The following is a 14446-nucleotide window of genomic DNA, read 5'->3' on the forward strand; positions in this document are numbered from 1 at the left end:
TACTAGTGCTGGAGCAAGATGGTATCTCATTGTTGTTTTGATTTGCATCTCTCTAATAGCTAATGATCTCTTTCTTCTTTTTTGATGTGTGAATTTATTACTATAAATTTCCCTCTGAACACAACTTTTGCTGTATCCCAAAGATTTTGGTATGTTGTATTTTCATTCTCGTTTGATTCAAGTGATTTTTTAAGTTCTTTTTTTTTTTTGGAAAAAAAAAATCTTTTTTCATAATAGTGAAAATCCCCTTCAGATTTCTTTCAGTTAATGAAAACAGACACTAATAAAACCAAAACCAAACTCACTGCTGTCAAGTTGGTCCCGACTAATAGCAACCCCCCTTGGATTTCCAAGGCAGTATCTCTTCGGAAGTGGATTGCCCAGTCTTCCTTTCAAGGACTGGCTAGTGGATGCAGGTTTTTGGTAAAAGCAATGTGGCATAAAGTAACCTTTCAAAAAGCAGAGGATACCTGTATCTTGAAGGTAGAGCCAGTAAGATTTGTTGATAGATTGGATGGGGGGTAGAGTCAAAGCTAGCAGTCATCCTCATATTAGTTATGATTAAAGCCATGGTTATGGATGAAAATCTCCCAAAGAAACAGTAGGCTCAAAGGTTTTTAGCAGTAAACTCAAAAAAGGTTTAACTGAAAGGCTAGAACTGCCTTTACTAGAGTGGGAAGGAGTGGGCTTAGGGGAGGAAATTAGGAGTTAGTTTTGGACACATGAAGGTTGAAATTGGTAGTTGGCCCTGTGACTCTAGACTAGCTTTGGGCTAAAGATAGAAATTCTGTGTATATGCTGCACTGGCATTCTTTCTATCCTTTGAACCAGTGGTTCTCATTGTCTTTCTACCTGGAGCAGTCCTCCCACAAATCTGGTGGGTGGCTCCACCCCCTCATTTAGGTTATATTCAAATGATACCTCCTTAGGGAAACTTAATGTAGACACATATATACACACCTCGGCTCCTGTCCTGATAAATACCTACTATGTTTAATGTTCTTAAAAAGCATGTATCATCACCTGAAGATATCTTATTTGTTTAAGGTTAACATCTGTCTCCCCTGACTAGAGTAAGCTCCAGGAAGGCAGGGACAATGTCTGTCTTGTTTTCTGCTATATCCTCAGTACTTGGAACAGTGGACATGAGATATTGGCTTATAATTTTCTTTTTTAGTATGTCCTTTAGTATATATTTTTTTAATATTGTGATTTGGCTGAAAGTTTACAGAGCAAATTCACCTTCCATACAGCAGCTCACATACACATTGTCTCATGACATTGACTACAGTTTACCACAATGCAACAGCTCCCCTCCTACTTCCTCCACATAGTTACCTCTTCCCTGTGTCCTTCCTTGCATGCACTCCTGCCCCCTGTCTCCCTGTGCATACGTAACCCTTCTATTCTCCCATGATTGTTCTCTCCAAGGAGTTTATCTACCTAATGTAAATGTTCACCTCATATGCCTGTCTTTTGTTTGGCTGGAAGCCACAGGAGTGGGTTCAATTCCAGACTTGAAGGGCAGCGAGGGGCCATAGTCTCAGGGGTTCCATCAGGCTCTGTCAGACCAGCAAACCTGATCCCTTTTTTTTTTTTTTTTTAATGATTTTTAGTTTTGTTCCACATTGTTCTCCCACTCTATCCATGATCTCCTACAAAGATCCCCCTCAAGTGGTTGACAGTGGTAGCGGGGCACCATCTAGTTCTCCTGGTCTCATAGTCATGTAGGCTGAGGATTGCATGGTGTACCAGTCACTTGGACTAGTTGTTTCCATGAATCTTTGTTTTTTTTCGTTCTTCTTTGCTCTGGATGAGGAAAGACCCATTGTTGCATCTAGATGGCCACTTGCAAGCTTTTAAGATCCTAGTCATTACTTGCCAAAGTAGGATGTGGAACAATGTTTTGTGTAGTATGTTATGTCAATTGAACTTGATGTCCCCTGTGACTATGGTCCCAAGCCCACAGGTCCAACTACTCACTCCCTCTGGGTAGCTGGCTGTGGCCAAGAAGTGACTACAACCTTGTCCCTTGTCAGCTCTACTATATACCTGGGAATTCTTACAGAACATACCAATACACTTGTAGAAACATTGTCTGCCAACCCTATACAGTCTTAGGCACACTTCCCCCTGCATAGACATACCTAATAGTTCAGCCTTTCCACCCATCTATCCATTCATATATCCATGTTTGCCTTCACTAACAATGCAGTACTATATGTGCAGAAGGGTTCATCTTTGTTGTCTGTACCTCCTATGCACCTCTCTGTGTCTTCCTCTTCCTCAGTGCCACTGTGTTGATCACTCACATTTGGTACATTGCCCTTGTCTTCACCCAAATCAATACTTGTCTCTATGTATCTAACAGTGTTCCCTTCCTCCCACCCCTGGTAACCAACAAAGAAAATTTCCTTCCATATGTAAACCTTTCCTTGACTTTTTGCAATAACGGACTAATACAATATTTGTCCTTCTGTGATTGACTTATTTCACTCAGCATAATGTCCTCCAAGTTCATCCACGTTATACAACGTTTTGCAGATTCAACATTATTCTTTAGGGTTGCATAGTATTCCATTGTATGTATGTACCATAGTTTGGTTATCCATTCTTCAGGTGGTGGACACCTAGGTTGTTTCCATCTTTTGGCTGTTGTAAATAGTGCTGCGATGAACATGGGTGTGCACATATCTTTTCTTGTCCTGGCTCTCACTTCTTTAGGATATATATTCCTGGTAATGGAATAGCTGGGTTAAATGGTATTTCTAATTCCAACTTTTGAAGGAGTCACCATACTGCTTTCCACAGTGGTTATATCACATTATAGTCTCACCAGCAGTGTACGAGAGTCCCAATATCTCCACATCCTCGCCAGCATTTGTTATTTTCTGTCTGGTTGAACTTTGCTGCTAGTGCTGGGGGAAGATGGTATCTCATTGTTGTTTTGATTTGCATCTCTCTAATGGCTAATGATCGTGAACAGTTCTTCATGTGTTTGTTGGCCGCCTGAATATGCTCTTTGGTGAATTGTCTATTCATGTTTTCTGCCCATTTTTTAATTGGATTATTTGTCATTTTGTTGTTGAAGTGTTGGAGTTTTCTATAAATTCTGGATATAAGTCCCTTGTCAAATATGTCATTGCTGAATATTTTTTCCCAATCTGTAGGTTCTCTTTTGACTCTTTTGGAGAAGTCTTTGGAAGCACATGTTGTTGTTGTTGTTGTGTGCCGTCGAGTCGGCCCCGACTCATAGCGACCCCTCCTTGGGTTTCCGAGGCAGTATCACTACGGAAGTAGGATTGCCCAACCTTCCTTCCGAGGAGTGGCTGGTGGGTTTGAACCGCCAGCCATCTGGTTAGCAGGCAAGTGTCTTAGCCACTATGCTACCAGATTGGAAGCACATAAAGATATAATTTTTAAAGGTTCCATTCATCTAGTTTATCTTCTGCTGTTTGTGCATTTTGGGTTATGCTCGATAGTCTGTTTATACCATATATTGTTGTTGTTGTTATGTGCCGTCGAGTCGGACCCGACTCAAGCGACCCCTCCTTGGGTTTCTGAGGCAGTATCACTACAGAAGTAGATCGCCCAACCTTCTTTCCGAGGAGTGGCTGGTGGGTTTGAACCACCAGCCTTCTAGTTAGTAGTCAAGTGCCTTAGGCACTACACCATCAGAGTAAATTTGCCCCTAGTTTTTCCTTAAGGAACTTTATAGTTTTAGGTTATACATTTAAGTCTTTGATCCATCTGGAGTTAGTTTTTGTGTATGGTGTGAGTTACAGACTTTTAGTATGTTTTGTTTTCAAGATTATGTTGGCCTCAAAAAGTAAACTAGGAAATCTTCCCATTTTTTCTATATTGTGAAGCATGTGTAAGATTGGAATTTTTTATTCATTTTCTTTAATAGTTTTAGGAACATTCAGAGTTTTCTCTTTCTGCTTGAGTCAGTTTTAGTAAGTTATATTTTTCTAGGAATTTGTCCATGTTGTCTGATTTTGGCATAAAGTTTTTCATGATAACCTTCTATTATCTTTTTAATCTCTGCATCATCTGTAATATTTACCTCCATCTTTTGTTATTGGTCAATCTTACCAGATGTTGATCGGTTTAGTCTTTTCAAAGAACCAACTTTTGGCTCTGTTAAGCTTCTCTGCTGTATTTATTGTCTATTTTATTAATTTCCACTCATCTTTATTTTTCTTTCTGCTATTTTTTGCTGTTCTTTTTTCACCTCCTTGAAATGAATGCTTAGGTAATTCATTTCAGCTTTCCTCTTTTATAATACATCTTTTATAAATTTAGTATCTCTCACATGTTTTTACAGCTGTTTTAATTTCATTCTCTAATTTTTAAATTTTGCACAACAACAATTTATTGCCCAATCTTCCTTCTAAGGAGTGGCTGGTGTGTTTATACTGCCAGCCTTCTGGTTAACAGTCAAATGCCTTAGGCACTATACCACCAGAGCTCCTATTTATTCATTACAAATACCTAATTTAAACAACATAAATGGCTACTATAAATGTGGACCTCACCAGATAGAATACACAGGAAATCAAATGGACTACATCTGTGGAAAAAGATGATGGAAAAGCTCAATATCATCAGAACAAGCCAAGGACTGACCATAGAACAGACCATCAGTTGCTCATTTGCAAGTTGAAGCTGAAGAAAATTAAAACAAGTCCACAAGAGCCAAAATATGACCTTGAATATATCCCACCTGAATTTAGAGATGATCTGAAGAACAAATTTGATGCATTGAACACCAGTCACCAAAGGCCACATGAGTCATGGGGTAATATCAGGGTCATCAAACATGAAGGAAGCAAAATATCAACAAAAAGACAGGAAAGGAGGAGAAGACCAAAATGGATGTCAAAAGAGACTATGAAACTTGATCTTGAATGGAGAGTATCTAAAGCAAATGGAAGAAATGATGAAGTAAAAGAGCTATACAGATTTCAAAGGACAGCTTGAGAGGACAAAGTAAAGTATTATAATGAAATGTGCAAAGAACTGGAGTTAGGAAACCAAAAGGGAAGGACTTGACATTTCACAAGCTGAAAGAACTGAAGAACAAATTCAAGGCTTGAGTTGCAATATTGAAGGATTCTTTGGGCAAAACATTAAATGATGCAGGAAGATCAAAAGAAGATGGAAGGAATACACAGTCATTGTACCAAAAAGAATTGGTCAACAGTCAGCCATTTTAAGAGGTAGCATATGATCAAGAAGCAATGATATTGAAAGAAGTCCAAGCTGCACTGAAGGCACTGGCAAAAAAACAAGGCTTCAGGAATTGATGAAATCCCCATTGAGATGTTTCAACAAATGGATGCAGCAGTGGAGGCACTTGCTCATTTATGCCGAGACATTTGGAAGACAGCTAGTTGGCCAGCCAACTGGAAGAGATTGATATTTGTGGCCATTCCAAAGAAAGGTGATCTGACAGAATGTGGAAGTTATTGAACCATATAATTAATATCACACACAAGTAGTTTTACTGAAGATAATTTAAAAATGGTTGCAGCAGTACATTGATAGGGAACTGCCAGAAATTCAAGCTGGATTCAGAAGAGGGCATGGAATGAAAGACATCATTGCTGATGTCAGATGGATCTTGGCTAAAAGCAAAGAATACCAGAAAGATGTTTACCTGTGTTTTTATTGACTATGTCTTGACTATGAAGATGGGGTAATCTACTTCAGTAGTGATACTGCCTTGGAAACCCAAGGAGGGGTCGCTATGAGTCAGGTCTGACTCGATGGCACATAACAACAACAACATGTCTTGACTATGTGTATCATAACAAATCATTGATAACATTGAAAAGAATGTGAATTCCAAAACACTTAATTTTGCTTGTGAGAAACCTGTGCATAGACCAAGAGGCAGTCGTTCGAACAGAACAAGGGAATACCATTTGGTGTAAAGTCAGGAAAGGTGTGTGTCAGAGTTGTATCTTTTTTTTTTCCCCCTTCCCTTCACCCAAATCAATACTTGTCTCTACCTATCTAGCAGTGTTCCCCTCCCCTCCCACCCCTGGTAACCAACAAGGAAAGTTTCCTTCCATATATAAACCTTTCTTCACTTTTTACAATAGCGGACCAATACAATATTTGTTCCTCTGTGATTGACTTATTTCACTCAGCATAATGTCCTCCAATTTCATCCATGTCATGTGGTATTTTGTAGATTCTACATTATTCTTTAGTGTTACATAGTATTCCATTGTGTGTATGTACCATAGTTTGGTTATCCATTCTTCTGTTGATGGACATCTAGGTTGTTTCCATCTTTTGGCTATTGTAAATAGTGCTGTGATGAGCATGGGTGTGCATATATCTGTTCTTATCCTGGCTCTCACTTCTTTAGGATACATACCTAATAATGGGATTGCTAGTTCAAATGGTATTTCTAATTACAACTTTTTAAGGGATTGCCATACTGCTTTCCACAGTGCTTGTATCATTTGACAGTCCCACCAGCAGTGTATGAGAATCCCAATCTCTCTGCATACTTGCCAGCATTTGTTATTTTCTGTCTTGTTGAACTTTGCTATTAGTGCTGGAGTGAGATGGTATCTCATTGTTGTTCTGATTTGCATCTCTCTAATGGTTGTGGTGTTGGTAAATGCAGAATGAATGTACCATGAACTGCCAGAAGAACAAACAAATTTGTCCTGGAAGAAGTGCAGCCAAAATGCTTCTTGGAAGTGAGAATGGCCAGACTTCGTCTCACCTACTTTGGCATGTTGTCAGAAGGGACTATTCCCTGGAGAAGGATATCATGCTTGGTAAAGTGGAGGATCAATGAAAAAGGAGAAGGCCCTCAACAAGATGGGATTGACACAGTGGCTGCAATGATGGTTTCAGGTCTAGTGAGGATTGTGAGGTTGGCAAAGGACGAGGCAATGTTTCATTCTGTTGTACATAGAGTTGCTATGAGTTGGAGCTGACCCAATGGCACCTAATAACAACAACAACAATGGCTAATGATTATGAACATTTTTTCATGTGTTTGTTGGCTGCCTGCATATCCTCTTTGATGAAGTGTCTATTCATGTCTTCTGCCCATTTTTAAATTTGATTGTTTGTCCTTTTGTTTTGTTGAGGTGTTGGAGTTTTCTATAAATTTTACACATAAAATTTATAGAAATTATAAATTTGTCAGATAGGTCGTTGCCAAATATTTTTTCCCAGTCTATAGGTTCTCTTTTTACTCTTTTGGAGAAGTCTTTTGAAGCACAAAAATTTAATTTTTAGAAGGTCCTTTTCATCTAGTTTATCTTCTGCTGTTGGTGCATTTTGGGTTATGCATGACAGTCTATTTATGCCATAAATTAGGACCTTAGGGTTGTATCTTATTCAGTCTGTATGCTGAGGAAATAACCAAAAAAGCTGGAGTATATGACAAAGAATACAGCATCAGGACTAGAGGAAGACTCATTAACAAACTGTGATATGCAGATGACACAACCTTGCTGAAAGTGAAGAAGATTGGAAGCACTTACTGATGGAGATAAGTGACTACAGCCTTCAGTATGCATTTCATCTCAACAGAAAGAAAACAAAAATCCTCACAATTGGACTAATAAGCAACATCATGATAAATGGAGAAAACAGTGAAGTTGTCAGGGATTTCATTTTACTTGGACCCATAATCAACGCCCATGGAAACAGCAGTCAAGAAATCAAATGAAGTAACTGCACTGGGCAAACATACTTGAAAAGATCTCTTTAAAGTGTTTAAGCACAAAAATGTCAAGTTGAAGACTACCTGTGCCTGACCCAAACCATGGTATTTTCATTCACCTCATATACGTATGAGAGCTAGACTATGAATAAGGATATTAAATACTGAATATACATTGGACTGCCAGAAGAACAACTAAATCTGTCTTAGAAGAAGTACAGCCAGAATTCTCCTTAGAAGTGAGGATGGTGAGACTTCATCTTGGTGGCTTTGGACGTTATCAGGAGGGACCAGTCTATGCAGAAAGACATCATGCTTGGTAAAGGAGAGGGTCAGTGAAAAAGAGGAAGACCCTCAATGAGATGGACTGACACAGTGGCTGCCATGACGGGCTCGAACATAGCAACGATGTTAAGGATGGTACCGGACCGGGCAGTATTTTGCTGTGTTGTACGTAGAGTCGCAGTGAGTTAGAACTGACTCTATGGCACCTTACAACAACATGGATGTTTTGCTAGAGAATGGGTCTGCAGAGTTTCTTACCCTGCTGCTTCAGAAGTGAAACCTCTCTTTCTTTTACTTACAATAGTTTCATTAGAAACTGCAGTGGTGTGTACTTATCTTACCAAAAGCTATGTTCATCAGTATCTTTATTTTCTTCTTGAATAGTATAAGGGCCTTAGAACCGTTTGAAGTTTATGTTTTTTTTTTTTTTTTACCATATGGACATATTTTAAATAAATATATTAATATATACATATATAAAATACAGATTTATAAGGCAAATATATATATATATATATATATACATATACATACATAGCATATATTTTTTTATGTATGTAGCATATTTGTAAAAAGCAAGATTATAAAACTAACAAAAATTTGTTGGTTACCTAGAATTAAACTAGGAGCTCTAGTGATGTAGTGCTTAAGGCTTTTGACTGCTAACCAGAAGGCTGGAGGTTCAAACCCACCAGCCACTCCTCAGAAGGAAGGTTGGGTGATCTAGTTCTGTAGTGATACCGCCTTGGAAACCCAAGGAGGGGTTGCTGTGAGTTGGATGCAACTTGACGGCTGTGAGTTTTAGAGTTCAACTGCCTGGGTTTAATTCCTATTTTTACACTTACCAGCTGGTCAGCCTAAACAAGTACATTTAGCTACAGGCAACCTAAGTGTCTTTAGCCACAAAGTTGGGCTACGAATGCCTCCTTTACTGTTTTTTTTATATTAAATGAGTTAATGTATATAAGTGCTTAGCACAGAGTCTGATGCTTAATGAAAGGGAGCTGCTCTGAGAACAAAATCTAATTATCGGTGGCAGTTATTATTCATTTACCCTTTCTGTCCTGGCAGTTCCTGTGTGATGAGGGTGCTGGTATTTCTGGGGATTACATTGACCGCGTGGATGAGCCCCTGTCCTGCTCTTACGTGCTGACCATTCGGACTCCTCGGCTGTGCCCCCACCCACTCCTCCGTCCTCCACCCAGTGCTGCTCCCCAGGCCATTCTCTGCCACCCCACCCTGCAGCCTGAGGAGTACATGGCCTACATTCAGCAGCAAGCTGGTGAGTGGTTAGAAGATCGAGGTGAGGAAGATGTAGGCAGGGGAGGCAGAAGATCGAGTTCTGAATAGCCCAGTGGAATGTGTCTGTCCCCATGGTGTTTTCACACCATTTCTCATAGACTCCAAGAAGTATGGAGAGAAAATCATAGAGGAGCTGCAAGACCTGGACTCCCACATGTGGAGTGAGACCAAGTCTGAGGTGGTACCCCCAAAAAGAGAAGGTAGGATCTTATTCCAGGAGACTTGTCCCCATATTTTCCCTCTGGAAAATTACCCTGTGCTGACTCTTGGGGGTGAAGGGAGGAGGAGAACATGAACCCAAACCGCTTTGTAATAGGGGAGGGGAATGTACTCCGTTCTGTTTGCTCCCCTCCACTTCTCCCCTCTTTTCTGATTCCTCCCTGTTCTCTGTATCCCAGGTGCAAGCCCAGCCAAGGAGGAGAGTAAGGAATCTGATTTCTGGAAGCAAGAGGATCAGTCCCCAAGAGGGGAGGAGGTGCAGGCTGAGGTGAGAGCCAGCTTCTGTTTCTCTGATGAAGCCGGCCTTGGGCTTCGGGGATGTGGAGGGTTACCTAAGGTGAGGTCACTGTGACATGACCTACACTTGTCTAGGGATGCAAGGATATTCCCAGAACCATTGCTTTAGGAGTGTGGAGAGCATATAGGAGCTTGTGTGCCTAACTCTGCCCTTTTCCTCCTCATCGGGAGCAGGAACCAAACGGGGAGGCAGTAGACCCAGCTGCACGCTCTCCTGATGGTGAGTGAGCCCCTTGTATCTCCTTTAATGCTTGGATGTCTCTTAGGATTGTCAGGGATGGGGGTGGGGGTGAGGAGTGGAGCTAAACTCTGGGGAGGGAGATTGGGTAGCCATGCCAGCAGCAAATTCATTTTCACAGGAGTTAATACTAACGTACTAATGCTGTTCCAGGGACGTAGTAGAACACAGTGGCTCTGCCACTTGCTGACTCTGTAATCCTGGGTGATTTTACTTAAATTCAATTTCCTCAACCCATAAAATGTGGGTAATAGTCCCTACCTTAGAGGGCTGTTGTGGGATTAAATAAGAACGAATGTGTAGTTCTTTAGAGAATTCCTGGAATTGAGTAGACACTCAATAAACGATTAACATTCATGAAAAGGGGAGAACAGGATCTGAGGAAGAGGAGCTCTTCACCCAGGAATCTCTTCTGTAGTCCTAAAAACTAGAGTGGTGGTCAGAAGGGCCTCAGAAGTACATGAGAAAGCCAGGGGTTTACAGCTTGTTGGCTTCCTTCCCTGCCACCTACAAGCCTCCTTAGGATGGTGCTGTATGTGGCAGTGTGTTCTGGCTCACCACCCAGACCAGATAGGTGGCTCCTGGGGGCGGGGACCACGTCCTTCCTTTGTCTCCTCATCACCCTTCCTCAGGAAGTCAATACAGAATGCAGAACACAGGGGATGCACTCCTGTTCTTTCATCTCAGATTTTCAGAGCAATGTACAGGTCAAAGTCATTCGGAATCCTGCAGACTTGATTCGATTGATAGAGGAGCTGAAAGGAGGAACTAAAAAGGTATGGGTCCTGCTCAGGGAGGGCTGAGACCTGCCTTTCGGCTGGGAGCATTTAGAAAGTCATCTCTGTCCTGGGCCTGAAGTAGGCCCAATAGTACTGACCCTTTTAGTACTTTAGTCCCGAGTTCCCCCACTAGCACACCCCTATCACTGGTCGTCTGCCCCCAACGATGTGTATCTCCTGAAACTCCAACTGTCTCCCTCTTTCTCCCCAACCCCCTGCACCCCAGGGGAAGCCAAGTGTGCGCCAGGAGCAGCCTATGGATGATGCCGAAGAAGTCCCTCAGAGGGACCCTGAGGTGAAGGAAAAGGGTGATGATGTGGAACAGCAGAATGCGGTGGAAGAGGAGGAGGAGGAGGAGGAGGAAGATGAGGATGAGGATGAACAGCAGTTACTGGGAGAGTTTGAGAAGGAACTGGAAGGGATCCTGCTCCCGTCAGACAGGGACCGGCTCCGTTCAGAGGTGAAAGCTGGAATGGAGCGGGAACTGGAGAATATCATCCAAGAGGTGAGCACAGCTCTTACTCCTGCCACTTCTGCAGCTGCCCTCACTTTAGGGGCAGGACAGAGCCAGGGGCTAAAGAGAACCAGGAGTGTATTAGCACACACACAGCACGGGCCTGGGAAATGGTAGTTGTTTATTTGACTCACAAAGGGGATGATGGCAAAGGGAGATTGGACAGAGGGATGAGACTCAGATGTTAGATTCTTCCATGGAGCATGAAGGAGCCTTGGTGGTGCAGTGGTTAACCACTCTGGTGCTAACCAAGAGGTCAGCAGTTCAATTCAAACCCACCAGCACTCCCCGGGAGAAAGACGTGGCCATCTGCTTCTGTAGATTATAGCCTGGGAAACCTTATGGGGCAGTTCTACTGTGTCCTGTTGGGTTGCTATGAGTCAGAATCAACTCCACAGCAATGGGTTATAGAATATGAAGGGCCCTGGGTAGTGCAAGTGGTTTGCACTTGACTACTAAAGACTGGCTATTCAGCCTATCCAGTGGCACCACAGAAGCAGGTCTTGCGATCTGCTTGTTAAAAGATCGCAACCAAGAAAACCTTGGGGAGCAGTTCTATTCTGTACCACATGAGGTTGCCATGAGTTGGAATGAACTCGACGGCAACAGATTTGGTTCTAGTTTATAGAGTATGAGCCACTGGCCTCTGCATTCCAGAGCCTTGACTCTGCACACCCCTTTGGGCATTCCAGACAGAGAAGGAACTTGACCCAGATGGGCTGAAGAAGGAATCAGAACGTGATCGGGCGATGCTGGCCTTGACCTCCACCCTCAACAAGCTCATCAAAAGGCTGGAAGAAAAACAGAGTCCACAGCTGGTGAAAAGGCACCATAAAAGGAGGGCTGTGCCAAAAAAACCTGCCCCCTCCTCACAGCCTACAGGTGAGAGCTGTCAGACAGGAAGGAGCAGGCCAGTCATGTCTTTATGCCTCAGCTTTGTTGTTGCAGGCGGGCACCATGTCTTTCCCTTCTAGACTGCTCATTCTCTTCCCTCTGGAACACTGTTCTCGTCGTTGCCTTCTTCCCAGGGCCTCTGCCTCTTTGTGTGGCCACCTCCTAGTCATCCATTTGGGAAGCAGCTTCTAGAGTGTGTGTCTGGTTTGCTGGTTTGCTCCTGTGCTTCCAGTGCCTAGCCCTTTGCCTGGCACATAGCGGGTGACTGATAGACATGAATTGGATGGCTCTGAGCCCATGTGGTGGCAACCACACATCCATGAAGGATATAGCCTATTAACAGTTAGGACTCTGCACTCGGAGAAGCCAGCCTCACAAGCCCTTTGCCTGGACAGTCTTGAGGTGATGCTTTCTTCTGGCAGCCCCGTGTGTCCATTGCATAGAGCCCTGTGGGTATAGAGACCAATCATTCCAGTTGTTCTGGAACAGTTCCAGTTTCAAATCTTCCATTCCACCATCTCTATCAACAGTGAAGTGTCTTTAAAGTACCAATATGTCAAGGACCAATATATACTTGTCCAACCTGCTTCTCAAAACAAAACTGCATAGTCGGCCCAGGTGGCCTGATTTTTCCTTCAGAAAACATGGTTGTTTTTCTGTAGGTCATGGGCCGGATTATTGGATAGGGAGGGAACAAGGGTGGCTGCAGTAGTTGGAGGGAGCTCTGTAGGCTGGAATTGGGGACATGAATGTTCTGAACCTTGGCTCACATACATGTTTGGGACAGAGCCCAAACCATTTGTGACTGCCACAGCCCCTAACCCCAGGAGTCACGGCTCTGCTTTGTGTCTCCCTGTGTGTCTCCCCCTCTAAGAGGAGGATCCTGAGCACAGAGTCCGGGTCCGGGTCACCAAGCTCCATCACAGAGGCCCCAATCAGGATCTGACTGTCCTCGAGATGAAACGGGAAAACCCACAGCTGAAACAAATCGAGGGGCTGGTGAAAGAACTGCTGGAGAGGGAGGGACTCACAGCTGAAGGTGGGCCCTGGAGGGCAGGGCTGGATGCCCCGAGGAAGGGCTTGGAGCCCGACATGGAGGGGCCGGGGTCTGGGCGGCCGGGGACCTGTGCTCAGTCTCCCAGCATCCTTCTCTCACCATCCATCCTGCTCCTTCCCAGGTAAAATTGAGATCAAAATTGTCCGACCAGGGGCCGAAGGGACTGAGGACGATGCACGTTGGCTGACTGACGAGGACACGAAAAACCTCAAGGAGATTTTCTTCAATATCTTGGTGAGAGACGCCCCAGCCCCAGGTCCTAGACCTTCAGCCTTACCCAGCCTTTAGCACGATAAGGTGTCAAGAGCATGGTTTAGAGTCACAAAGGTGTGGCCCAGCCTTACCGCTTCCAAGCATCAGTTTCCTCATCTGTAAGATGAGGCTAATAGTTCTGGAGGCTGGGTGTCATCAGTCCCTGCCTCGCACAAGGTTGCCAGTCCCTGGCCTCCCCTGTCAAGTGCTCAGTGCCCCTCCTTGTTCACCAATAAGCAACTCCTCACCCCCTCCCCACCAGGTGCAGGGAGCTGAAGAGGCACAGAAGGAACGGCAACGGCAGAAAGAACTAGAGAGCAATTACCGTCGGGTGTGGGGCTCCCAGGACGGGGAGGGCACAGGGGACCTGGATGAGTTTGACTTCTGAGACCATCACGCCACTGACCTTCCAAGGAGTCCAGAGTTCTCCTAGACTGTCCCCCACCCAATCCCTGAAGGCGAACAGCAGAGTGGTGCCGAGCTGTGGTCTTCACGGGCCCCAACTCTGGGAGTGCGGAGGGGCTGTGGGGTGGGTGCTGCTGCTACTGCTGAGAGCCGCCCTCAAAGCCTCATCAAGCCTGTGATTTTTATTCTCCCAGGATTTGCCCCACATCTCCTTCCTTTCCTCTTCAGCTTTCCGTTATCCTCCCATAGCTTGTTGGTTCTTTCCCCCTCCCTACCTAGAGATATGGTAAGGTCTTTTGCATGGAGTAGGGTAGGGAGAGCAAAAGTAGGGACATTTAGCAAGCCCTGAGGCAGCAAACGGTCCCAACCCTCTGCCCGTTAAAAGACAATTCCCTGTCCCTGCTGTGGTTTGGGGAGCCTGGTGGTGCAGTATTTAAAGCAATAAGGCTGCTAACTGAAAGGTCAGCGGTTCAAACTCCCCAATTGCTCTATAGGAGAAAGA

General features: G+C 43.8%; 1 protein-coding gene across 1 annotated transcript in view; it reads left to right on the plus strand.

The window, feature by feature from the left end:
• The window catches only part of OS9 (OS9 endoplasmic reticulum lectin), a 30248-nt gene extending 16321 nt beyond the window's left edge, over positions 1 to 13927 (plus strand). Inside the window, exons 6-15 of the mRNA XM_007950046.1 lie at positions 9059 to 9269; positions 9388 to 9489; positions 9688 to 9782; positions 9980 to 10025; positions 10731 to 10819; positions 11049 to 11327; positions 12029 to 12218; positions 13105 to 13269; positions 13409 to 13521; positions 13802 to 13927. Of these exons, the coding sequence (XP_007948237.1) occupies positions 9059 to 9269; positions 9388 to 9489; positions 9688 to 9782; positions 9980 to 10025; positions 10731 to 10819; positions 11049 to 11327; positions 12029 to 12218; positions 13105 to 13269; positions 13409 to 13521; positions 13802 to 13927 (1416 nt within the window). The remainder of the gene's footprint in view (positions 1 to 9058; positions 9270 to 9387; positions 9490 to 9687; positions 9783 to 9979; positions 10026 to 10730; positions 10820 to 11048; positions 11328 to 12028; positions 12219 to 13104; positions 13270 to 13408; positions 13522 to 13801) is intronic.
• Positions 13928 to 14446: the final 519 nt, after the last annotated feature.

Source organism: Orycteropus afer, unplaced genomic scaffold (genome assembly GCF_000298275.1).
Source record: "Orycteropus afer afer isolate SDZICR_OR568_19922 unplaced genomic scaffold, OryAfe1.0 scaffold00261, whole genome shotgun sequence".
NCBI lineage: Eukaryota > Metazoa > Chordata > Mammalia > Tubulidentata > Orycteropodidae > Orycteropus > Orycteropus afer.